The sequence below is a fragment of the Excalfactoria chinensis genome, chromosome Z, assembly GCF_039878825.1.
Source record: "Excalfactoria chinensis isolate bCotChi1 chromosome Z, bCotChi1.hap2, whole genome shotgun sequence".
NCBI classification, from domain to species: Eukaryota; Metazoa; Chordata; class Aves; order Galliformes; family Phasianidae; genus Excalfactoria; species Excalfactoria chinensis.
This window is the reverse complement of record NC_092857.1, coordinates 57,078,572-57,105,760: the sequence shown is the minus strand read 5'-3', so window position 1 is coordinate 57,105,760 and position 27,189 is coordinate 57,078,572. Positions and strand designations below refer to the sequence as shown.

Sequence of the window (27,189 nt, the reverse complement as noted above, 5' to 3'; positions counted from 1 at the left end):
TGTTATGTGAGCAAAGGCAAATTTGGTTTTCCTTGAAAGAACATAGGAAAATCCTACTGTACACTTGGAACTTTCCTGTATAACTTAAAAGAACATTGGAAAAACTATTAATTCCATTATTGGACTTTCACAAGAAGATAATACCAAACAGAGGAAAATTTGGGAAAAATATCCACAGTTGGTGAAAATATTTTTCCCATTTATTAGTTGTTCTCTTACGATCTTCTCCCATTTAAATGGGATTGAGAACTTATTCAGTATTTTATGTGACATCTTATTACAGTGTACATTCTCTCTTCTCAAAGGAAACTGTTAAGTGAATGTCAGCTGTGCAGTGAAACATGGAAAAAGAAATGAAGAGATGCCTCTATAGTCCTGACTAGGCCATGCTTCACTCTGGGCATTTCCAGGTAGCAAATCCTTGAACTTATTTATGCAGTTATACCCAGGGACTGTTAGTTCTACTGTTTCTGACTATCCAGAGAAAATTGGTCTCAACCATGCAACAGGGATTTCTTTCCAAGAAATTGTACTTCATGTCCTTGTTCTGTGTTTATTTAGTCATATTTACCTATCATCTTATCTCATCTGTCATAAAAGAAGACTTTAACATCAGTACATCTGTAAAGATGTAAGGGAGTGTGGTTACTTCAGCATTTCCTGTGCAGTGAACCTTCTGTCTTCATAATTATATGTTGGTTTTTTTTAATCCCTTCAGAAATTAAATCAGTGAAATGCAAATATTTGTACTAATTTCCTTTCCTGTTACCATGCTGCAACAATAGCCAGTCCTAGAGAAGAATAAAATGTAAAGCCCATTTCTCATCTGCTCAAGTGGAAGAACAAATGCACAAGTAGCTATTGTTCTGAGGTAGAAAACAAAACACCTACAAAGTCTAATAACATTCCAGTGAGACAATGTGAAGTTTAGTAAAGCTTTTTTTTTTTTTTTTTTTTTTTTTTTTTTTTTTTTTTTTTAATGAGGTAATCAATTACCTGCCAGAGGATGAAACACTTTTAATTTCTTTATCTATTCTTCTGTTTTTAGCAATATTTGTGAATTTCAGGTAAACACCAGCTGAAAAATACTTTAAGTGAACTATTTCCTAGACTGATGGGAAATATTTTCCTCCATTTGTTTTATGAATGGCTGCAATAAATTTATTAAACAAATAGTTAAAGTTGCAATTAAATCCACAAAGAAGGATCCACGTATGCCATTCCTGACCATTCATTCTGGTTTTCTTATAAAACTGCTGCTCTCTCTGCTGACTTACTCCAGTCTAGCAATCAATCAAGACAGGACAAAAGTCTTTTTAACCTAATTTTTCTCTATGTCAGAATTAGTATTCGAAGACTATACAAGTTCCATTTTCTCCTCAAAAGACAGTTTATTTCCATTCTGGCAATTTAGTTATTTTTCTAACAACTTAGGATATGCTAAAAGAAGAGACTTATGTTCCTTGAGTAATGGTTATTACATGAAGATCTACAGAATACAAAGGTATCCTTGATGTGTGCTCTTACAATAAAAGCACAGAGTGCACTTAAAAATATAGACTTATGCACAACTTTATATGGGATGTGTGTAAGAATGCTTCAATTTCAGCATGAACATGAAGCAAATATTTCAATCTAAGCTCACTTTGTATAGGCACAAAGGGTAATGTGTGCCTTCCTTTCTTCTTTCTTTCTGCAATCAAGAAAGCCTAATCCTTGACACATTGGGTAATGACATTAACTTTCTTCAATCTACAAAAATCCACTCATAAAAGCCAAGAAACGTGACAATACAATACAAAGGAAACTGTCAGATAAGCTTGTGGAAAGGATGATTTGATGTGCCCTTTGTTCTGCCTCTGCTGACAGTCCTTTCCTTCTGCCTCTGTGGTCCTTCCCATTCCTGCATTTCTGTCAGCATGTAGATAGTGTAAATACTGATATCGAAGGCAAGCTTATAAAAAGCTAAACATGGAAAAAGAACTACAGTACTGTGCTATGTGTTTTGTTATTGCAATCATTGCTAAAATATATAAAATCTAAGTTTGAAGTACTACAATAGCAATATGCAGGAGATACACAGATTAGGACAAAAAGGGTTAGGATGTTGTCCTAGAATCTAGCAAGTGAGTATATTTAATCTGGACTACAGAAATGCATGTGCATAAGCTGGACCAACTAACTATTACATCTGGGTTTTCCTATAGGCATTACATTAGCTTCCTGGAAGTACTGCTTAGTCACCTTTTGATACTTACATATATATATATTTAATTTATGCACATCTCATTTCCTAACAAGTTGCACACAATTGCATGCCGCTCACAATTGACTGTAACACTGACCTACTTCTGTGTGCATTGATCCAGACTGGCACTAGCAGATATGTTTACAGTGATCAGGAGTATGCACTGATGTACACAGCATCACAGATGGCAGTGAGAGCATGAGCAACACAGAATCTGTTCACATAATTTTTGCAGTTTCCCAGACATAGGTACGTAAGTCCCATATATTATTAATTCTGCTGCGTTCCAAATCATGTAACGTGTGTTAGGTATGCAATGTTTAGAAATACGAACATTTGTGTCCCAGGCATTAAAGCTGCCATTTATAAAGCCACAGCATCTAGATTTTCCAAATTAGTTTGGTTTCCTCCTGTATCCACAGGTTTTGCTAATAGTGGTGTGGGGTCCAAATCAAGCACACAAATATTCTTGTCACTCCTTAGGGTTCTGGCACTGCTAATTTCTGTAGTAGCACTAGATTACCAACATATGAACACTCATGCACACACACAAAAAAAAAAAACAAACACAACCAACATAAACACAGTCTCAGTGTCAGTTGTTTTAAAGAGGCTTTGGGGAAGGAGTGAAAAAGGACTTTGAGACTAACCTGAATGAGCATCCAGCTGAACTGGCAGAGATAAAGGTAATGTGTTACAGATGCAAGTGCAGAGCAACTTTCCTCTGAGAGATGTTGGCTTAGGTAAGCAGAGGCCAGAAATGAAATCTGTAGGAAAAACAGAAATAGTTATTGAAGTCAAACTTAATGATTTTAAATAGTAATGATGGGGGTAGATAGGAAAGGTGAGAAGAAATTTCAAAGTAACTAAATTACAGTTCAAGAGACTGAGAGATACCTTGGAAATTCACATTTACTATTCATACAAAAGAATAACAGTATCAGCCACAAAACTAACTTTACAATTCTTGCAGACAATCTAGTATCCATTACATCCGTATCTGAAAATTATGGAGAGATTTAATTTTTATTCTTGAATATTGTTCCCCAGATTACTTACCACAGAATAAGATGCCACCACCACCCTCCCAGAGAGGTGGTGGAGTCACCGACCCTGGGGGTGTTCAAGGAAAGACTGGATGTTGAGGGACATGGTTTAGTGGGAGCTATTAGTAATAGGTGAATGGTTGGACTGGATGATCTTTTAGGTCTTTTTCAACCTTGGTGATTCTATGATTCTATGAATATTAGAAATCAGTTTTCAAACTGAGGGTGGGGATTTTCCTCCATAAAATGAGAAACTATCTTCTGAGAAACTATCTTCTGACTTCTGTAAATCCAGAAATTTTACTGGTGGTAAGAATAATAATTGATCAGTGTCATAATATTGTTGGTTTGTTGTTTGTTTGTTTGTTGTTGGGTTTTTATTATTTGTCATCTATTAGCATGACAATTGTTGGCAGAAAAATGAGAGCTTCAATCTCCTCCAATTCACACCCTTACACATCTGATTCTTCCTACACTGTACAACTATCAAAAGATAAGGCCCAGAGATTTTTCAGAGTCTGAATCCAGAATGTGTAAGACCTATTCAAGCTGTAATTTCCAGACATGGTTCATTTCTAGTCTGTCCAGTAAAAAGGAACACAATAACATACAGGCAGCTGTCTCACTGGAAGCTTTTATAGTGCATTTTTTCTGCCTCATCAACACATTCTGTGCAATCTCAGAAGATCATACGTGAAACTCTTATAACTCCTATTAGTTTCCCTACTGATACCTTAAGAGAAAAAAAGAAAACAAAACAAAACAAAACACTCGACAAGTAAACTCAAGAGGCATTTTTCTGACTTCCAGTGCAGTGATTCTGTGATTATATCCCATCAAATAATATGGTAATACTGGACAAAAGAGAGTAAGCACTTCTACAGCTGCCTACCAGCAGGCAAGGATTTAACACTCACCAAAAGGGTATAAATTATTTTCCACAGACAAGCCAAATGTCAAAGGATAATATGTTGGTGGAATGAGCAGCCAATCCATTGTGTAAAGAATAAAGGTGTTCCACCACCAATTTAAATCTGAAACACATCTCAGAATTGTTTAGCTCTGTCTTCTGTGATTTCTTTCTTTCTTTTTTTAACAGAGGAAATAATTCAACAAGCAGACTTCATTAAAGATTTACAATGTTTGCATAAAGAAAAGTTCGCTTTACCTACTGAATGCTTGCATTAAGTGGCAATTTTTCCTTTCTGTTACAAAGATTATTGGTATTTTGAGAAACAGCCCATTAACTTTCCAGTAGTACAATTGTAGGCTGTGGAGGCTGCTTCAAAACAGAGTTAGTGAGTGTAAGTTTTCAGGAGATGGGTGGAGAAAGAAGTTGAAGTGTACCAGAAGAGCTGGTATACACCTGGACAAAAAATGGTATTGGGTAACTCACACCCAGTGTCTTTACTGTCCAAATATCCTTATAAAGACAGGCTATATATATTGACAAATGCTACAGCAGATAAGTATCTCTCACGTAGACAATGTTATCTAAGAATGAAATATGAGAATATGAATGAGCAGGTAGGCATCAGCTGGAATACAAGCAATTGTAAGATAGATTTCATGATCTAAAGAAAACAAATGCACTTTCAGTATTTGATGTGGAGTTCAGGAGTGTTCCAGTAGAAAAGAGAGTCTGAGAAACATTGCAATGGTCAGAGTCTGACCATTGCAACATAGAAAGTTGGTTATTGAGAAGTCAATAAACAGCTTAAAACAGGATACAGTTTGTCTAGTGCTGACTGGTGAAAAGACTCATTGTCTGGGAGTGGGTTAAACACAGCTGTAAAGTATGTATCATCCACTAGAAATAAACAAAATAAATTTTTGCACCTGTGCATCACTAGCTAGCTCTAACAGTGGCAGTAGAACTTTTCCTAACGTTTGAATAAATGCATGTACTTAAAACAAACTGAGTACAACATGCAGGAGGTGGGGCTTTATCCCCTTTTGTTCTCTGAAGGTTTGTGTTTAAGCCAAGAACAGACTGGCACACTGAACACAAGGAAGGGATGGAATGAGAAGTGCAGACTGAGAAATTCGTGGGAATTTGTTCTTGGCACCTTCCTGGCTGAAAGAGTTTAGTATTTGCAAATAAACTGTCGCTGCAAGTTTTTTCCTGTGTTTCAAGAAAAATAGTTTTAGTATTTTTTTTGTACATATTTATAAAAGGCATCTTGCTGTGTTAACAATTTTCTAACAAAACAGTGCCAAGTGCCCAAAGTTTTGCAAAATGAGTACTCTTCTCATAGGCATGGCCAAAGTCAATGAGATAAGATAACAATACAGATGAAACAGCTCCTCAGCTAAGGATTGTTTGTAATTAATAGCATTGGATTTCAGACAACAAACAAACAGAGGTTAAAGAAGCAAACCAAACCAAACCAAACCAAACCAAACCAAACCAAACCAAACAAAAAAACAAAACAAAACAAAACAAAACAAAAAAAAAAAAAAAACCACCAAAACTAACTAGATATTTTTCTCATAGTGATTGTTAATTTGTATCTTGGGGAGAAGATATTTCACTTAGTTTTTAATTGTAGTGGGCCAATCTTTTGTAGGGATGAGTCCATTACTTAAAAAGGGAAAGATGTACCATGCGTTGGAATAAGTGGTTCCCTCTTGGAACAACAACAACAAAAAATAAATTTCCTGACATCAATTTTCAGAGTTCTGCTTATAGAGATTATAAACTTGTAAATGTCCCTTGGCAAAAAATCTTTGTGGCATGCTATTTGCTTCTATGAGATTATACACATAATGCTTCTTCCTGCTACTTGTCATTTTTGACTCAAATTGATCTAAGTAGGCATAACAAATGGCTAATGTAGCAGTTTGCTCATTTTTGTTAATCTGTATCATATTCAAAAACACAATGACACAGTGATGGTATAACACTCAGAAGGTTGTTAATTACAAAGTGAAAAACATAAAAAACAAAAAACAGGAAAGTAATGCACTTCTGTTAAGGAGCAAAAAGATATTTGCCAGGGTTCCTATGTGACAGTCATTTACTCAGTAAATGAACAAAAGAATACTGCAGTAACATGAAAATAATTAGTCTGAAATTACATACAAGGAAATTAGCACCTGAGCACTTAACCTAAGTCACCGATACCAAATTAAAAAAGAATAAAACCAGATGATTTAAAAAACTACATTTCTGTAGTTTTCTTTCATTTTTAAGCCTCTTCTGGTTTCCAGCTTGCATGTATTTGTGATCAGTTCATATCTTGTTTTGCTGGAAACCTCTCTTAGGTTAAACATTATTTCCTTCTCCACGCAGATGCACTGTCGTAAGTTCTGTTCCTCATGTGAAAGTCTTTGCAGCCTGTCTATCAGTTTGTTTCCACTCTTCTGTAAGAGTCCTGCTTTGGTTCTGTCCAAGATTCTCATCCAGCAATTTTCTTATCCCCCTATTTATCTTGAAAATATTTCTGATATATGGCAGTACCACTGTTATCTCATTATCATCTGGTACATCCGGTTTTACTTCTCTTTTTCAACTGACTACCTCTTGTCAAGGGATAAATATTTTGCTAACAGCCTACAAGTTATGACCTTTTCCTTTTAATCTTGCAGACAGAACTGTATTTCATGATTCAGCCTTCAGAGCTATTCAGGTCTTTCTGTATATGGTCCCACTACCACGGTTCAGTGTCAGTGCATCTCTACCTGTTGCACATTGCTTTTTGTTCTGAAGACTCGTGCCTTTGGATCAGTGAAGTACTTCTCATTGTTCACTACTCCCACAGCTGTCTTCTTCCCATTGCTGTCTCTTCCTACATTCATTGGACTAATCTTCTTCTATCATTATTTTACTAATTATGTGACACATCAAGTATTTTACTGCATTAATCTTATCAAAGAAAACTATAATAGTAGTCTGGCATGATCTCAGTTTAAACACAGGGGTGGGCTTATTCTCTTCCTTTATCTCTCTGTCTTTTGATAGATTTTTTTTTTTTTCCTAATGTCTCATGCTCTTCTGAGACTGAATTAATGGACCCAAAGTTGTCAAGATTACTCCTCCCTTTTTAATCTACTACGGAATGAGTTTCAATGGGGCCAAGTGTTGGGTCCTGCATTTTGGTCACAACAACCCCAGGAAACCCTACAGGCTTGGGGAAGTGTGGCTGGAAAGCTCCCAGACGGAAAGGGACCTTGGTTTGCTGATGGATAGTTGGCTGAATATGAGCCAGCAGTGTGCCCAGGTGGCCAAGAGGGCCAATGGCATCCTGGCTTGTATCAAGAATAGTGTGGTGAGCAGGACTAGGGAAGTCATCCTACCCCTGTACTCGGCATTGGTGAGGCCTCAGCTCGAGTACTGTGTTCAGTTTTGGGCACCTCAGCACAAGAAAGACATGGAGGTTACTGGAGCAGGTCCAGAGAAGGGCAACGAGGCTCATGAAGTGCTTGGAGAATCAACCCTACGAGGAGAGGCTAAGGAATCTGGGGCTGTTTAGTCTGAGGAAGAGGAGGCTGAGGGGAGACCTTATCGCCCACTTCCAGTACCTGAAAGGTTCTTACAGTGAGAGTGGGGCAAGTCTCTTCTCACTAGTGACAAGTGACAGGACGAGGGGAAATGGCCTCAAGTTGCGCCAGGGCAAGTTTAGGTTGGATATTAGGAAGAACTTCTTTACAGAAAGGGTGGTTAGGTACTGGAATGGGCTCCCCAGGGAGGTGGTTGAATCGCCATCCCTGGATGTGTTTAAGAGCCATTTGGATGTGGTACTCAGGGATATGATTTAGCAGAGGGTTTTTTTGTTTTTTTTGTTTTTTTTTTTGAGATAGGCTACTGGTTAGGCTGCAGTTGGACTTGATGATCTTCAAGGTCTTTTCCAACCTGGATAATTCTATGATTCTATGATTCTATTTCAGTCCCATATCAATCTGATCTGGAGGATTTGCTATAAGCACTTGGTGCTAGACCTCCAGGGTCTAAGTCCAGCATTTTTCACATCAGAAACAGGGACCTTTTTGTTCCAACTCAGTAATGCACTTCAGTCTTTCAGTCCTTCTCCTTTCTCAGTAGCCACAGCCTTCACATCATATTATTCACTTTTTTTCACCACCCTGTCTTATTTCTGTTGTAAATCTTCAGAGTCAATATCTTTGAAAATGGGAAGAATTTCATTTTGCTAGTGTGGAATCATACTTCATATGTTTACATATTTCTTCCTCACTACACATTTTTTACCAGACATTTTAAGTTATTTTATCTTTATTTACATAGCTAAAAAAAATGTTAGAAATTTCACTGAAGATTACACTACTGTCATATACTGTGATCACAAAAATGTACATGACATGTTCACTTATGTCAACTATAGATGATGTGAGGAAATCAATTTTCTAAAGCTTGTCAGAATCAGTGGCACTGTATTTTGTTTGTTAGACAAATTTACACAGAAAGTAATCAATCCACGTAAGAGTTGCCTTTATATATTTGATAAAAGGGAAAAGGGAAAGATGTGGACACTGGAGCAATCTCACACCTATCATGTAAACAACAGACAGCTGGGAAGTAAGTTGGCTGAAACAAGAAGAAATATGTAAGAAGAATGAATAAGTTGAATAAAAAGGAGCAGTATTTACAGCTCACTGTGCTGAAATGCCACCATAACATGGACTTTAAAATGAAGATACAGCATGTGATACATGGAAACAAACCTTATCTTTAGTTTGAACCATAAAAGTTATAAATTTAAACTGTATACGTCAGACCAGAAGGGATTGTGTTTGTTTGGGGGCAATTATCACATGTACAAAGATCAAATTATTTATAGGATTACATAATATTCATTCACTATATAAGCAAATTCAGAATTATGCATGGGAAGGAGTTGTGAGGGCCTCTGAAGAAACCTAAACATTGATTAAGAGCTTCTCAGTATTTTCAGCATTTCTCATTCCTCATATATGCTTTTTTCAAGTGTCACGGAACTACACACATTTGCAATGGTACCCTTTGAAACCAAGTGATGCATATTTGCATAAACTATACAAAAAAGCAGCTTTGAAAATATATTTATCTGCATGTAACATTTCAAGAGTGACAAAGGCCAATAACTCCAAACAGACATTCAAAGTATCAGCACTTCCTCTTTCTTCCACACCTCAGCTTCACTGCATCTTCCACCAATTGTTTTAAACTTGTTTGAAAGCACTTTATAATAGTTAACAGTGTGCCATCACTTCAGAACTGTTCCATAGAAATGCTGTAAAATTATTGAATTCTGAATGCTTCAGTGGAAATACAAACCTTCATTTCTATATTTAAATGAGATTTTCCCTTGATTTTTGTGGCAAATTTTATTGTATCATCTATTTCTGGTCAGAAAATATGCAGCACCCAATGAAGAGGAGAGAAATAATTTATGCTGAAGTCCACAGATAATACATTTACCAACATGAACCAGTCCATCTTAAGATGCTGCCATGATTGTTCTGCCTGATAATTCAATAAATATTTTACAAATATCTAGGTATATCTGACGTGGTATTAGCTAACAACTCCTTCACAGCACTGTACTTTATGTTGTTTCAATACATAAAGGGTAATAGTGAAATAATAAAGTAGTAAAGTGAAATCAACATTTGTCACAATGTTAGGAACTGTTAAAAACATTTTCATACAGGGAATACAAATCTGAGAGTAAAAAACTGTCCCTTGCATTAGAAGTGCTAAATAGGTAGCACATTGTTGTGGGCTATGCGAGGCCTTAAGCAAGAAGCTGTGGAGAAGGGTAACCCAAGCAGATGAAAAAAACAAGAAGCAGAACACAGCAAGCTCTGGAGCTAGATTTGGGTGCATCTGCCAGCTCCAGGCAGTTTCACTTTCTCATCCAAGCAGGAAGCACCCCCCTGCCTCCTGCATTTCTTCTCAGACTTCCTTATGGAAAAAAAAAAAAAAAAAAAAAAAAAAAAAAAAAAAAAAAAAAATCCTTTCCCATCAGGAGAAACCAAGCTGCCAAATGAAGAACATGTCAGTATACTCATGTTGCACTTTTATCGTCTCTGCAAATTCCTGTCTCACAGAATGAACTCACAAAGCTTTAGAGGTCATCTTCTAGACATAAATGTCTTCATGCATGTCTTAGAGAAAGTGATCCTAATTGCGGCCATTTCATTTTCCACATGAAGTGAAATTATTTATTTCATTATTCATTCCTTTTCAAATCAAAATATATTTCTTTGTTCCAGGCAGGGCAAGATTATCTCCTGCATTGTACAATTTGTCTGCATGCTTCTGTTAAAAAGAAGACAACAAAAGAGCCCAGCCTCATGTTATCTGTTCTTTTACCAACACAATTTCATAGGACTATCACTTGTAGAATTTACTGTGCTTTTCCTTTTGTTGAACTTAACTGCAGTGAACAATAACATATGATAATAAGTTCATTAAAACTCCTGTGTCCTCACTGAACTTCTCTCTTCTGCTTTGAATTTACTTTATATGGGTAAAAAAGGGGTGCCCTCAAGGAACACAAGGATACTGCTTAATAATAGTGCATATGAATCATACTTTTTGTTATTGCTTGGTAGGTCAGGACCACACTGATGTGAGCCAACTGTTCTTTCTGTGTTTGTGTTCTGATATTAAATGCTGAGACAAAAATACCAACAAAGGATGTACCAAAAATTCTGGAGGCTTATGGTCACTAGCAACAATTCTAACTCAGACTTCCTGGAAAAAGTAACAATACAACACACAGCATGTTTCAGAGCATGCACATATATATATAATTTTTTTTTTTCTGATATTAAATATATTTATATGTATATAATTTAGAAGATTTAAAACACAGTGTTTAACTAGGTCAAAAGAAAAGTTCAATAACTAGCATTTCACCTCATCTTTTACTCCATTTTAATGATGCAAAAACAAGGGAGTTACGTTCCTTTGTGTGTTTGCACATAGACTACATGATTTCACTCGTTACTAAACTGTTTCAGAAATTAACATAATATGGAGAGTGGTGCCATACAACTGCCACCAGAAAAAAAAACATTATGTGCAATCAGTTTCATTTCTTTTGGCTTCCATCATTATCCTGAGCCTATGTTTTAGTATATATAAGTGCCATATGTACAGAAACTTTGGAATCTGAAAGGGTAATTTGCATTGTATGTTTTAGAGACAGTTTTGTTTTAAGACTTATCTGCTTATAGTGTGTTTACCACACACTACTGCAAACTGGCCCCTTGAAATAAGGAAAGCTAAGATAAATTAAAAAACCTTGTGATACTGATGGCATATTTACAGCACATTGACCCACAACACTTTTTTATATGAGATGTTTATGCTTTAACAGACAGCAGAAGAGCTGGCAACCATTTTATGAAGTGATTAGCTATCAGCAAGTGTATGTTACTTATGCCCTTCCCCCAGCTGAGCAGGATGCCAGTTGGTTTCACACTGGGCTTACTCTCTGATGACCTTACTTTCTATATTTCGGCTCAGGACTTTTTGTTTCCCCAAACCTGGTGGCCATCAGTCTGAGGGTGCTGGATACAGGACAGGAAGGGGTCAGGAACTGTGGTAGCAGTTGCAAGCCTCAGGAGAAGGCTGCAGTAACTCCCAGCCTTTCCAAGCACCAAACTGCTGTGTGGTCAGCTGGAACATGGTTTCTCTGGTGATGTCCCTTACAGAGAACCCATTGAGTGATACCCATTGAGAAGTTATACTTTTTTCTTTTTTTTTTTTTCTTTTTTTTTTTTTTTGGTCAAAACCATTTTAGTTTTACATGCAAGATATACAGAACAAGGTATATGGGCATAAGCGCCTATATTTTGTACTGCATTTATATCTGGTTGAAAGACGTACATCTCTTTGTGAGTTGTGTAACAGACAAAGAGCCAGATCCACCTGAATCTCACTTCAAGATCCTCAGCAACACAACAGTTTTGCCCAAATAATGCAAGCACAAGCTGGGAAAGCATACTTGTAGTCTTTTCTAGTCTTAAGTACCCAGACACAGCTCAGGGCACTCTGAACACACTGATTTGGCAGGTGCCAAACAAGCTGTTCTGGGGATGTGCATTTTTTATGGTGGGATTTGCCTCTTGCTGTTTACTGTCTAGAAACTCAGATTATACCTCAAGTAGATCTGTCACAGCAAATTAATTGTCTCTGGAAACCTCTCAGTTGAGACCTATATACTTAAGGGGTGTATCTCTTCTGGAAAGAGTACAGCAGAGCACAGATGATAAAGGGCCTGAAGCACCACTCTTATGAGGAAAAGCTGAGTGAACTGGCTGTGTTCAGCCTTTAGAAAACAAGACTCAGAGGGAATCTGATCAATATCTGTAAATATCTAAAGTGTGGGAGGCAAAGGGTCAAAGGCAGACTCTTTTCAGCATTGTGTAGCAAAAGGACAAGGGGAAATGGCTGCAAACTGAAGCATATGAAGTTCCGCACAAACATGTGTAAGAACTTCTTCACAGTAAGGGTGATGGAGCACCAGAACAGGGTTCTCAGAAAGGTTGTAGTGCCTCCTCCTCTGGAGACATTCAAGACCGGCCTGGATGCCTACCTGCACAACCTGGTCTAGGGAGCCTGCTTTGGCAGGTGGGTTAGACTCAGTGATCTCTACAGGTCCCTTCTAGCCCCTACAGTTCTGTGGTTCTGTGACTGTGATTGGGTAAAACTGTTACTAATATGATTTTTCACTTCCTCCATTTTTGAATATAGTTTTTCCTGAAGTTCAGATCAGTGAAATAAGTGCACTCAAATTTGACAGTTGGATATTTTATTAGCTCTAAGCTGAATTCAGTGTTCTATTCAGGCTTAGCCACCTGTGATGTTGGGTAAACAGCATAAATGCAAGGGAAAGATGTCTACTGGTGCTTTGTGTAAGTATCTCTCTCTCCTTCAGGATTTTTCTAGAGTCATTATCTGAAGTCCTAACCATGGCTGAAGTAAACCACAGCTATCAGCCTGCAAGTCTACAGAAGATTTCTTCCATGTGTTCCCTTCCAGGCTAATGGCAATAAAGTGTAGGGCATCTTCATCATAAATCAGGGTCAAGATACAAACAAACTAATCCCCTGGTTAATATTTAATGCATAGTAGCAGAGGTCTTCTATGCTTCTCTATATGACTAGGCAACCAAGAAATATAACTGTATATCTTCTTAAAAAAGGAATAGCTAAGATGTAATCATAGGCATAGTGTATTCCAGCTTCACTATTCTTCAGTAGCAAACCTCCATTTACAGATTCTTCTCCATATGAGGGTGTGGAAATAAATAATTTAGAGAGATTTTTCCTTTTTTCTTCAGTTAAAATGACCTAGGGTGAGCAAAGACTTTTTAGTTAAACTGTTAAGGGTAATCTAAGCCATGTTTACAGAACTATTAGCAGTGTAAGCAGCTCAGAAAGCAGACATGCTAAAAATGTAACCTCCAGGAGAAGGCAGATGCTGGTAAATGGTTATGCTGTTCACCAATACAGAGTAAACAAACAAACAAACAAACAAACAGAAATGGTTTGCATTTAGAAAGCAAGATCTTCATGAAGATATTTAAATGTATTTAATTGAAGCAGATTAACTTTTATAACAAGCTTTTAACACATGAAGGTAAATTTACTTAAAATGAGTGAAATGCTCTTCAGCAAGAGCTAACACTTCTTAGCAAGGTTCTTACAATGAATAAATGAAAGCACAACCCACAGTCTCATGAAGATCTTGCTTTCTAAACGCAAACCTCTTTTTTACTCTTTGCCCTTGTTGAAGAGTATTTCATTCCCTATATTTTTATTGTTTGTAATCCTTGATACTAAAGAAATTCTGAAATTATTTAAATTTATATGGTAACTTTTGATCCAGATTCCTAACAAAAGTTAAAATATGACCTAGAGAACAATCATTTTGTCAGTATCTGTTGTGATACATCTTTACCTGCCTGCTTTCTCTTTGCACACGGCTTCACAACAGAAGAGCATACGCCTTCCCTCCCCAATAAAAGTAGATTATAAAACCCTTGTATTTGTTGTTAATGGATAGGTTGACTTTTGAACCCACAAAAACCAATGTGAATTACTAAGTAGCACAAGCTATAAGAAACAGTAAAGATTTAAAATGATTTGAAGATAGAATTTTTCAGACACTATAATAAAACTATAACAAGGATGTCATCTGACACAGAATATTAAATAGTATTAAATAATGTCCTAGTACTTGTAATTTATCTGTTCTTTACAGACTCACCTTGTCTGTAAACAAGCCATGGAAGGAATTAGGTCACTAGTACTCTAAGGAACAGCTTAGATTAAAAACAGACAAACAAGAAAAATGCACGAGGTATGCCAAAGAGATAAGGATCCTAGAATTGTGCCTAACCTTAAAGCAGCAACGTAGATTACGTACCAGGTACAACTTTTAATACTGAGACAATATTGTAAAAATGCATTCCAGACTATGGTTCAAGTATTTATAGAATTTAAAAATTGTCTTGCTGATGCCTGGTGCCATAGACTTTGTTCCGAGGTACAGACTTAACTTTTTCAAATTCAAACATGGAAACTTTCTCATCTACTGAGAACCTGCAATCTGTGTTTCTGTCAATAAGGGAAAATGAGCTGCAGAGAAAGCTGCTATTCCTAAAATAGCTCTCCTTCTGATTTTCTTCATGCAGAATGATTTCTAATATAAATTGTTGGTTATTCTGGAATAAAGTATCAGCATAGAATACTAATCTGAACAATTTACTCTGATGCATACTTTGCTTGACATTCACTTGGTATTTAGTGACTAGGAGTTCTAGTAAGCATTGAACAATATAATGTTTTAAGAGTTTCTTGCTGGTTTAGCTTTATACAGTGAATATTAATGCTAAACCAGCTACATTTGTGTTGGAAACAAAAAGGAACCTGACGTCAAGATATGCAATCTATGTAAATATCAGTACAGTGAGTACACTGAACACAAATTAGCTTCTTTTCCTAACATAAGTGGACTTGCAGACAGCAGTCAAAATCCAGAATTAGCAAAATTTCTCAAAATTAAAGCCAAGTTAAGTAAAACACTTTAAAATGATGGTCTTAAGTACTATGAGAGGCTTCTATTAAGGCAGTAATGTACACATAGCCTTTTGTGTACAGTGAAAATGAACTAAATATGACCTGTATTTTACCTACAAAACTAGATAGTCATGCACAAGCCAGGCCTATGTAGGTCCATATAATTTTAATTCCTGTTTCTTGGTCAGGATGTACTGCGAAATAATAAAGGAATCTGAGGACACACTTCTATGATGTCATTAATCAACTGCTATTACCACAATCCAGTCTTAATTCCTCATAGTATGAGAGATTATTTTGCTAAACTAGTACCAGAGGATGCTGAGAATGAAACAAGCACATTCAATGCTTTGTGCACCACTTTGATCATATTTTCACGTATCATCACTCATATGAGTTTCGAACTTCTGATGGACATTCATGGAACATTGGGATCAATTTAAACTGAGAATGGTTTTCTTTATTCAGAGCAAGATAAATTATAAGTTTGTTTTCTACATTTTAAAATTATGTTTGCCTGTTATATTTTCCATCATTGCACAGGTATTTTTATGCGATATGGTAGAACTGAACAAAACAAGAGATTCAATTCTTTTTACTTCACATTTGAAACATTTAATAAACATTCCTTTCTCCATGTGTAGGAATTATGAGAAAAGAAGTATTTTATCTGTCCCAAAACAGCTATTACAGCCATTTTCAAGTGCTTTCAACTTGTCAACTTACTTCAACTTACTTCAACTTACTTCAACTTTTTCAACTTACTTCTCGGAAAGGGTAGTTTACTTCTCGGAAAGGGTAGTCAGGCATTGGAATGCACTGCCCAGGGAGGTGGTGGAGTCACCGACCATGGGAGTGTTCAAGAAATGTTTGGATGTTGCGTTGAGGAATATGATTTAGCTGGGAAGTGTTGGTAATGGTTGGACTAGATGATCTTCTAGGTCTTTTCCAACCTTGAAAATTCTGTGATTCTGTGATTCTGTCATACCTAGGTATGTTTGAATTTTAAGTACTGTACATTTTTTGAAGCTACAGGAAGAAAACAAATTTTAATAATTTTTAAATGCTGCAACTAGAAAGGCATACGTGTTCTTGAATTCTCTGATTTATAAATACTTCTCCAGCTGATTCTTTCCAGCATTTCTTTATTATTTAAGTAGCTTTAGCTTTTGATGTGCATAATGGTCACAGGCTTGACTGATAACCTGAGAGAAGTCACTGGGCTTACCTTTCCATATGTCACTTCATATGGAACTCCTTAGTCTACAAGTACTTCAAATTCAAGACCAGACTCTGACTAAAAGCTAATAAAGTATCCAACATATCTCCGATCTATAGTACTTAAGCAGGAACAGAAATTCACTTACTAGTAGTTAATTCTCTGGATAATCTGTTGACTAGTTTCTTCCCACACTGTTTATGTCAGCCGTGTGGCTGTGGAACAGATCCTGCATGAACAGGGTATGTTCATCTTTCTTCCAGAAAAGCTGTAATTAAAGTATAAGTGACCAAAGAAAAAGGTCATTTTGTGCTTGGTTTGCAAGGAGCTGTGAGACAAGCTAACAAAACTGCATTATCAAATTTATTGGGGAAAAAGGCATCTGAAAAAGGATATAGAATTTACTGTTTCAGCATGAACAACTCCAAACCTGACACAGTTAAAAATGAGTCAGTTAAAAACTAGCAGGAAATAGTCAAACTCCCACTAGAGTGAGGAAAAAGTCCATAGCTTCAGCATAAAGCTGGCAGTATGATTTGGACCCATTTCCTCTATTTGTAAGAATGTATTTTAAATGTAAATTCAGATTCTGGAATCTGCTTCTGTCATAAGCCATTTTCAAATGATATGGTCCTTATATTGCAAGGATTCACGCACAAGAACAGGGCCTGTGCAGCTTTCTTAGAATTCTCAATCCAACCTGCTAGGCAAATAAGACCACTAGAGAGAGATCATTACTTACACCAGATATGAGCAGCTTCAACACTCCTTTTTGACTGCTGGCTATCATAAAGAAACTCTGGTTATGGGACACTGCATGCCATCAGGAAGTGCATCAGCCTGTGTGCCTGACAGAGACTGCATTTCCCCTCACACAAAAACAGTGGTGGGGACTTCACTCATTCCTCATGGCTTGGCTGTGCTCAGAGAGCTTCAGGCATCACCACGGAAGGGAGCAACAGCTGCTTATGCCTCCTGCCCACTAATTCTGAATCCTTCCTGCTTCAGATTAAAGATCTAATCCCTGGTAACTTTTTATTAATACTACATTTATTACTTCCAGTTACATGTTATGCTGAACCTGCACTGTAGGACAAACAAAGCCCACTTTAATAAGAGAGCAATTTGGGTGGTGCCTTCAGTTTCTTTGTGTCAAATGTGACCAAATGTGACTTTGTCCAAAACCCAAGGCAACTCTACAGGCTTGGGGCAGCATGGCTGAAAGGCTGTGTGGAGAAACTGGGCTTTGGGGTGTTGGCTGACACACAGCTAAACATGAGCCAGCAGTGTGCCCAGTTGGCCAAGAAAGCCAATGGCATCCTGGCTTGTATCAGAAACAGCAAAGGCAGCAGGAGTAGAGAGGTGTTCGTCCCCCATAAATCTGCTCTTGTGGGGTCACACCTTGACTACTGTGTTCAGTTTTGGTCCCCTTGCTACAAGAAAGACATGAAAGCCCTGAAGTGTGTCCAGAGAAGGGCAATGAATTTGTGAAGGGTCTGAAGCACAAATCTTATGAGCGGCTGAGGGAACTGGGACTGTTCAGTCTGGAGAAGAAGAGGATTAGTGGAGACATTACTGCACTCTACAAAGACCTGAAAGGAGGCTGTTGTGACATGGGAATCAGCCTCTTCTCCCACATAACTAGAGACAAGACAAGAGGTGATGTCCTCAAGGTGCATCAGGGAAGGTTCAGGTTGGATATTATGAAAAATTTCTTCTCTGAAAGAGTGGCCAGGTGCTGGAACAGGTTGCCTGGGGGGAAGGTGGAATCACCAACTCTGGAGCTGTTCAGGAACCAATCAGATGTTGTATTGAGGGGCATGGCTTAGTGGGGAAATAATCTGGTAGGTGGATGCTTGGACTAGATGATTTTGGAGGTCTTTTCCAACCTTGGCAATTATCTGACTCTATGAAATTAAAAACAGGAAGAGTAACCAGAAACGTTTCAAATTCATTTCCTTGAACAAACACTGTTTTTAGACAGGAAGAAATTCAAAGGCAACAAAAATCATGATAGGGAGTCAAAACAACAGGGAAATGTCACAGTGATAGGGAATTTTTAGGCTCAAATACAATGTCCTCTACTGTACTTTCAGAACAATAACGAAAGTTTGTGTCCCTACTATCTGAACATCTAGCATGATTAAAAGAATAAAATAAAGCCTTATGGCAGTAAAACTGATATCCAGAGCATTCTACATGCCTCTAGTTGGCTGTCAGAAAACATGCTCCATGAATTTACTAGGACTTAACAGGATGTGTACTGCGTAATTTAGTACAATGAGAAATTCTCTTCTAAAAGCACTAATGATGCAGCATTAAGAGTATGAGGTCTTTGGTTTGCTGTTTTTGACGTTTGTTTGTTTGTTTGTTTTTCCTGGGAATATTTTAAACACTGAGAATCTTCCCATCACTCACAGCAAAGAAATCAATTTTCCCTTGATAGGACAAGAGTCAAACAGCTGAAGATCTAAGTTCTTTGAAAAGAGCTGTTTGTAAGCTGACAGATACTTAGCCCAGTTTGCATTACTCCACTGAAGTGCTTACAGCTCCTCTGCAGCTCTGTGACTGTAAAACCGAGTACTGTTTACATTCAGCAGGTCCCAAGCAATGAGCATTTCTCACAGATGTGTGGTAATTTTGCAGGCAAAGGAGCCAAGACAGAAAATAGTTCTGAAAAACAGCTTTGAAGAACATACACTTAAATCAAACATGCAAGGAGAAAAAGCCAAACAAAATGGTACTGTGTATGAGTAGCATATACAAGATGGCTAACGCCTTCTTTACTTAACTGATAATTCTAAAGCAATTAGTCACCACATTTACTTTAAAGAAGTGAACAAAGGCACTTTTTCTGTAGCCCCTTGTTTTAGGAACACGTTCTTATCTTTTATTGCAACACAAACCAAACGCAGAGCATGTTTGTGTTAAACAGTCACACATCTTAAACCAATCACATTTTAGAGATTGTTTCTGTATTTGGACACAACATTTTGCCTATTCTTGCTGAAACATGGATGTTTTTGCTGTGACCAAGTGCTTCCTATATTCAACCATACTAATAATAGCAAGTACTCTCCTCAGACCCCTCCCATGTGTTAAATTAATCAACATCAGAAGGTCAAAAGTGCATAAGTAGCTTATGCACATTAATTTATTCACTGTCATGACCACACTGCCACATATTTGGCCTGCTTTTATGCTTCTCCTTAATATGCTCACAGAGTCAATTATTCTAACTGAAAAAACGTTAACTGAATTTTGCCATTTCAAAGAAAAACAAAACAAAACAAATGTTAATTTTCTTAGTTAACCTCTGTTAAGTAAGGAACTGAAGAGGTCCTTTCCTGCTCTCTCCCTCTGAACCTTCCCACCTCGAAGAGTTAGGCTAACAAATAGTCCACACGCCCATTGGCACAGTGAGGGCAGACTTGCCATGCCTGGCAATTAACCTGTGTTGCATAACATTAGCTATTATCTCTGTTATAGCAAGCACACAGATGTGATTTCATCTACCTTATGCTCCAAGTTCAGCTGAATATGCGCTAGCACTAGATGAAAAGCCATGCAGTTGGACTATCTATCTGTAGTCCTTGAGCACATAAGTCTTGCTGAGATGCTGAGTCCCATGCTAGTTTAAACATAAAGCAACTCCAACTGCAGCTAAACAATTTTTGTTCAGCTCTGGCCTGAATCCAGACTGTGCCATTTGAAGTCTGTACTTGTTTCTGCCAGAAAAGGACTACACAGACATGTCCTTGCTCTCTCAGATCTCTCAGAATAAAATGTCACAGGAAAAGATAAGGCTCATACACTTTATCTTTTGCATTGCACAGCCAGTAGGATGGGAGTTCAAGGAAAAATATTAGGCAAACAAGTTGAGTTCTCCTAAAGTTTTCCAGAAATATCAAGCTGCCCTTTTGGGTCAGTGGCATCTAACAAAACTTAGATCGTAGCAAGGCCATTTGGCAAAGCAGTACCTTTCTGAGAACCAGATAATTAGAAATAAAATAAAATAAAATAAAATAAAATAAAATAAAATAAAATAAAATAAAATAAAATAAAATAAAATACAGAAGCTGAGAAACAGAACCTCTTCTTCAGTACTTCATCAGGAAAAATAAAAATAAAAAATCACATTATAAGACTTGTCTGGTTTCTCCAGCTGTGCTGGCTGGTGTAATAAAAGATATTATCTCATCCCAGAGGTTGTTTTTTGTGAGCAAGCTACAGCTACAGTGGTATTATTCTATGAATCACACTGAAATTTAGCATATCCTCATGAACATGAATATCTGTACTTATCTGATCAAATAAAAGTGTACACCATGAAAATTTAGAAGGCAAATGGATGATACAAAAATAGGTATACAGCTTATGTCAAGCTTCACCTTTTGTACATACACACACATGTTCTTAACTGGGGATTCTTCTCTGCTACATTATTTGAATAAAGCTGACAATCTTATTCAGAAAAATTTTGGAATGTAATTGAAAAATTTAAGTTCTATTTTTTACTCCAATGCATGTCAACCACTTCTTATTACACAGCATGAATTAATATATGGAAGAACTGGTTTGCATTTCTTATGTCTTACCACATTTAAATGCACATGTAAAACAACAGTTAAGTAATAATAATAAAAAATAGGGTTTTTTTAATCTAGAAAAATTGCAAAACCATGAACTCAAATTCCATTCATATTTATCTCCAGAGTCTCACAATTTTTACTCAACATTTTTTATCATCTGTAATATCTTTCAGATGTTGATTTAACTGCTCATGACAAAGCATTGACTCAAAATATTTTAGAGGATGGGATACAGGTATCCCCTTCATTCCCTCTGTAGGTGAACTGTAAAGAAAGGCCGTACAGAATATAGCAACAAAATCAGTCTTCCATGCATTCCAATTGGAGTGTGTGTCAAGACTGCCTCTCAGTGGGCATATCCGTTTTCAGTGTAACAGTGAAAGTCATCTAATTAAGTGGAAATCCCCTCGTCATCATGTGTGTTTCATACTTTTGTCACTGCCAAAATTAAATAGATCGACAGAGAGATAACCATTAAGCATTTCCCAAATTCATTTCATTCTCTTTTTTTTTTTCTTTTTCTTTTTTTCTTTTTCCCCCCACTGTTGTATGTATCATAATTAGAATTTCTATGGTGAGGTTTTTCCAAAGGACTTTATTGGCACTGCACGTTTAAAGTGATCTATTCTTCATACCAAATGCTACTTTGGTTAATTTTTTTAACTTCTGTTCTCTTTTCATTTCTCAATATAGATTTCTACAGAGTACTTGGCAAAGTTCTTAAGGTTTTTTACCTGATGTATCTCATTCCCCCTCAACCACATCCATGGGTAAACAGCACTGTTCTGATCTCAAAATCCTTAATTTGCACTGAATCTTTTCAAAACAGAATTAAATAACATCTGCTTTCATCACAAAGCAGAATACTAAAACTGAAGAAACACACTTCTCAGGAATGAATGTTTAAATAAGAAGCAAAAGGCAATCACTTCTGTAATATTCTGATGACAATTATCATGTGAAATCAAAAGACAGCGCTGAACAGATTATTAGCATCTTAGCAAAGACCACTCAATTGTTTATTATGATCAACAGCCTACTCTGCTATTGGATAGAGCAATACACTGTATTTCCTGTATAAGTAAGCAATTTGTCAGTCATACCATAAAATGTAGAAAATAGTTGTTGTTGTTGTTTTTTTAATACATGCAAAAGAAATTTCCCTATATTCATTTTTTTCCCCTCTGAATATTCATTTTTCCATTTTTACTATCTCTGTTCCAGAGAACTGCACACTTTCATAATACTATACTGAATCTTCTAGAACTTCTTCAACTCAAGAACCAATTTTGCAGATCTCTACCTTCATTCAAAGTGATTTCTTCCTTAACATTTAAACAACAAAACAGAACTCAGTCACCAAATAAAAACAGTCCCATTGTTTGCTTTGAGTTCTGGAATGAAGGATGCAGGTAGAGAGGGATCCCACAGGAGGTGAGAGAGAGGAAGAGGCATTGAGAAACAGGCTTAAGGTGGAAATAAAGTTATGGAGGATCAGAAAAAATGCTGTTGGAAGCCTACAATGCAACCTTTTCAGAAAGCCTGAATAGGTGGAAAGGAAAATTCATTGTTTACACCCTTCAGGAAGAGAAAATGTTTTAGACTTACTTGTTTTCAAAGGCCAGCTCTTCCTAGGCCTTCAAAGAAAGGCCTTTGAAATGGAGGCAGCTTATGTTTTTTACACAGGACTGATAATGAGTTGTGAATTGGTATCTTCAAAGAGGTTAGCCAGCCACAGAACTTGGAGAACATATTTTACCACGTGTTAGCAGTTAAGACATTGCTGCACAGTGAAATCTCTGACTTTCTGCTCCAAGAGAAATTGAACAGGTTACCATTGCTTCTACTCTTCTAAAAGCTTTTCGCTCTAGGCCTGAACTGACCCTAAACAAAGGAATTCAGTCAGATTGGTGGGGCATGCGTCATCCCACAAGCTCACATGAAAATGAATATCTTTGGTTTCTCTGTTCTTTTGTTTTTTGTTGTTGTTGTTTGTTTGTTTTTTTTTTTCCCCTTTCCCACAGTTTTCCCTGACTGAGCTTTTCTCTTCCTTGTATCTAGCCTAATGATCAAGATGTTTCATAAAAATAATGCTAAGGAATAGGAGCAAATGGAATGAAGAAAGATAAAAGACAGACTTAAAGAACAAGCCAGAAGAACAGGAAAGGCTTCAGCTGACACAGAGAACACATACAGTTTGTGTTATTCATGTTTTGGTAAACCACAAAAAACACTTTGCCCAGCCATTAAAAACTGCGGCAGAACTCAATAGTACCACTGTATGCAAGGAGTTAATATTTTGGAGTTGTAGCAATGACCCTTATAGTCTAAATTAGCTCAGAACAGATTTTACTCTTGAACTATTCAGTAATAGAAAGACTCTGTTTGCAATGTGACAGAGGGTTCAAAACCACATTGAAGCAGAGTTAAAAAACTTAGACGTTCTTCCCCTCCCTAAACATTATTAATTATTACTTGAGTGATAAGCTAAAGTTTCATTCCCAATGTTTTTGCACTTTGGTGAAGTAATGTTGCAAGGTAAGTAAGCAAAAACCACACCAATACAGAGAACTGATGCAGAGCTGCAGGCAAGTTTGTCAGTTTTGAGGTACTGTAATAAATCTGTCACAGAAACCACAATTCAAATAACTTACATATTCTTAATAAGGAAGTTCCTTCTCTTTCCTTTTTAATCTGAATTTCCTTCAATTTGTGAATATAAGCAAGAAAAAATTAAAGGCCAATTAACAGAGACTTTGGTAACATTTGCAAGCAGAAGGTGAAAGTGACCAGGCTGCTGCTGACACTTCTTAAAAGACCAGGCACTAGGTCTCATTAGGTCATGCTGAGGATAAAAAAGCTACTTTCATCTGTTAGCAAGAGATGGAAATTTATTCCTGTACAAGGAGGTCCAAGAGTGTAGTGTATAGATGATGGACTGGTGTAAACTCAAATATATTAGGTATATAAGCAGCAGTAGAAAACAAACATGTTCCACAGTACTATCTTCCATGTATCCCACAGAAGAAACTGAAATTAATGTTGCTTTAAAAACCTGACAGAGTGCCAATATAGATATATATATATATTCTCCCATTAGAATTTGTGAGAAATGAGTACGAGACCATGGAAATCATATTGCTGAAAATTTTCATCTCACATAGATAGTACATATACACCTGCAGTGCAATTCATCTACAAAAGGCTAAGTGAGCCTTTTGAGGTAATCTCTCCTACAAATACAATCTGCAGATGGCACACAACTGTGCTTTTTTCTGTCTGAACACACAGCGATTATGGTCAAAGATAACCTCTCTTCCCCCATGTAGGGGGCATGTTTTCCTAACATGTTCTGACTGTAGGTATTAAAATAGGAAGTGAAATACTAATAGCAAATGGTGTTAATGCTGCCAGGAAGGAGTGCAACCCACCTACAAATATAGCTGTGCGTGATGCCTCAGGAATTCTAGAAAGGTTTGCCAGAAAGTAAGATACATTTACAAACACACTATAACTCAGAATATGGGTTAGTTTGTTTGTTTTTCTTATAGATCTATAAAATATTTCCCACAAGACCCCTGTCTTTTACAAAAGACAGAGCAAAAGCCAGTACACCATTAAGCACCGTTCTCCCCACCGGTAGTGCTTTATACTGCAGGTGAGAAGTCACCAGTTTAAGTAATGGATTTTGGTGTGACAGTATCACATCCATTCATTCTGACCTTCTGGCCTGCATCTAAGTCTTAAATAGTTTGAGTTCAGCAAACTCAATTTTGTCTCTGCAACCAGTCTAGTACATTATTAATTAATTTATTCATTTATTTATTTAGAAGGGAAAAGTTGGAGAGCTTCTCCTCAATCCAATCTTAACAAAATCATTTGGAGTTTCTTAACACATGCTTTTCAGGATTATATGAAAACTATGTTTTCATATGGTTTCATATTTTTTTATGTTGGCATTTTATTTCTTTAGAGACATATCCATGCCGTATCTTCATAAGTTGAATTGAAGATGTGGTTAGTACTTAAATATGTACAAATTTACTGTGGTAGTTTGTGTTTTTTAGAGGTGTTTGTGCTTTTTTTTTTCTTTCACTCCAGCATACAAGGAAGAAAGAAAACAACAACAACAACAACAACAACAACAAAAAAAAACTATGTGTAGAATTTCGTTTGTGAACACAATATAATGCTCTTAAAAATCATTTCCTCCTCCCACATTTGCACTCTTTTCCGTCTATGTATATTGGGAAACTCCACATGGAACCACTGGAACTGACCTTGTATGTTTCTGTATCAGCTGCTAACAAAAAAGCAGTCCTCTTTTCCTGCGGAAAAAGGATTGAAGATTCTGGCTTTACTTTAACAGTTTATAGCTCCCTGAGGTGTTTAGCTACCCACTTCACTTCTTTGTAAATTTAGACCTTGAAACAAAAGGAGATATTTATATGTTACAGTGGTATGTTTTTAGCCCTGCGAGGGCTACTATAGGAAGAACCTTTAAGGCTCTATGGTTTCAACCCCTTTCTCAAGGGAGAGATTTTTTCAGGAAGATAATTCATTGCTTGAGTGCAGGTTAACAGCATTGTTAATTTATAGAAAGGAATCATCAATAGTTTAAGAAGTTTATACTTAATTTGGTCAATCAGTAACAGGTAAACTACATTATGAGGGGGAATTGTATAAGTGATTAATTCTAAATCTCACATAAACTTCCAAGTAGTACATGGAAAATTACAAAGCGTCTGCTCTGCAGTAAGAATTTAGCATCCTATCTACTGTGGAAAGATCTAGTAAAATACAGACACATACACACAAAAACAACCCCCCCCCCCCCCCCCCAAACAAACAAACAAACAAACAAAAACCAAACCATCAAAGCAAGTCCTACAGAAATACCTTGATGTTAGCTGAGAAAAATAAAAAAGAGTAACTCTACTTACATTTAACTATATTATATTTTATGTGGCTTCTCTTATTTAAGGAACTTTTTTTTTTTTTTTTTTAAACTTGAATGTTCTAACCTGAAAGCAATGATTTTATACCATTATTTTAAAAACATACAAGAAGACCACCTACTTACCTAAGTACCTCTCAAGTAACATTTACAAACTTTAACTCCATCAAATTACTATTGGGTTGTGGAACTGCTTTCAATCAGGAAACTTAAAGAGAAAAGTGACAAGACAACTTGAGCTTTAGTCAGTAGGAAGCTCTGAAAGCTTGAGGTTGAACAGCCATCTCAGGGTAGAATAATTAAAATTTTTAAGAAATTATAACAGCTTGAGGACTGAATTTCTGGAAAAGCAAGTCAGAATATACAATAGGACATTAGCATCTCAAGGACAACACGGGATTATACAATAAAAAATAATAATAGTGATTTTTACAGAGAATATGCTTGTGAGTTTGTATTTCTCACAGAGAAGTTCACAGAACACTAGACTGGGACTGAAATGACCTGCATTTTAATTCTGACTCTGCTCTATCCTAATTTAAGTACTCACAGAGGAATGATTTTTCTCTGCCTCCCGCTTTCTACATCTACAACAGACAGATTTTACATATGTGTATTTTTAAGTACTCTGCAATGGCCTGTGGAAAAATAACACATATGAACTTCATGTTGCTGTGATTATTTTTAAAACCATCTGTCACTTGAAAGAACTGGAGACAACTTGTCATCCACTGAGCCAAGCAGCTGCTTTTCAGAGCTCTACTGACCTAAGGCTACAAAGATTAATAAGTAATACCACAATTATGTATGGTGGTTAAACAGCAATCCAGACTGCAAAGCCAAAATAGACAGTTCTCTTTCAAGTACATAAACTTGCCCTAAATTAAACAAACTAGCTTCAAAGGTCTACAGGACCAGAACTGAACCTTTGCAGGTCACTTTATTTGAGATCCATGTCCTTGATGTGTTGAAGTTCACTGGGCTACATCCATACTGCTTGTGTTTAAATATTAAATCTGATTCTGCAGAAAAAGATTTTTTTTTTTTTTTTTTTTTTTCTGGAATTTTACATTCTGTGCCAGAAGCCTACC

At 36.7% G+C, this 27,189-nt stretch overlaps 1 protein-coding gene across 1 annotated transcript in view; it reads right to left on the bottom strand.

Annotated features, from left to right (window-relative positions):
• ADGRV1 (adhesion G protein-coupled receptor V1) overlaps window positions 1-27,189 on the bottom strand; it is a 259,889-nt gene that overhangs the window by 75,715 nt on the left and 156,985 nt on the right. The window contains exon 84 of the mRNA XM_072360423.1: window positions 2,899-3,015. Coding sequence (XP_072216524.1) covers window positions 2,899-3,015 — 117 coding nt within the window. The remainder of the gene's footprint in view (window positions 1-2,898; window positions 3,016-27,189) is intronic.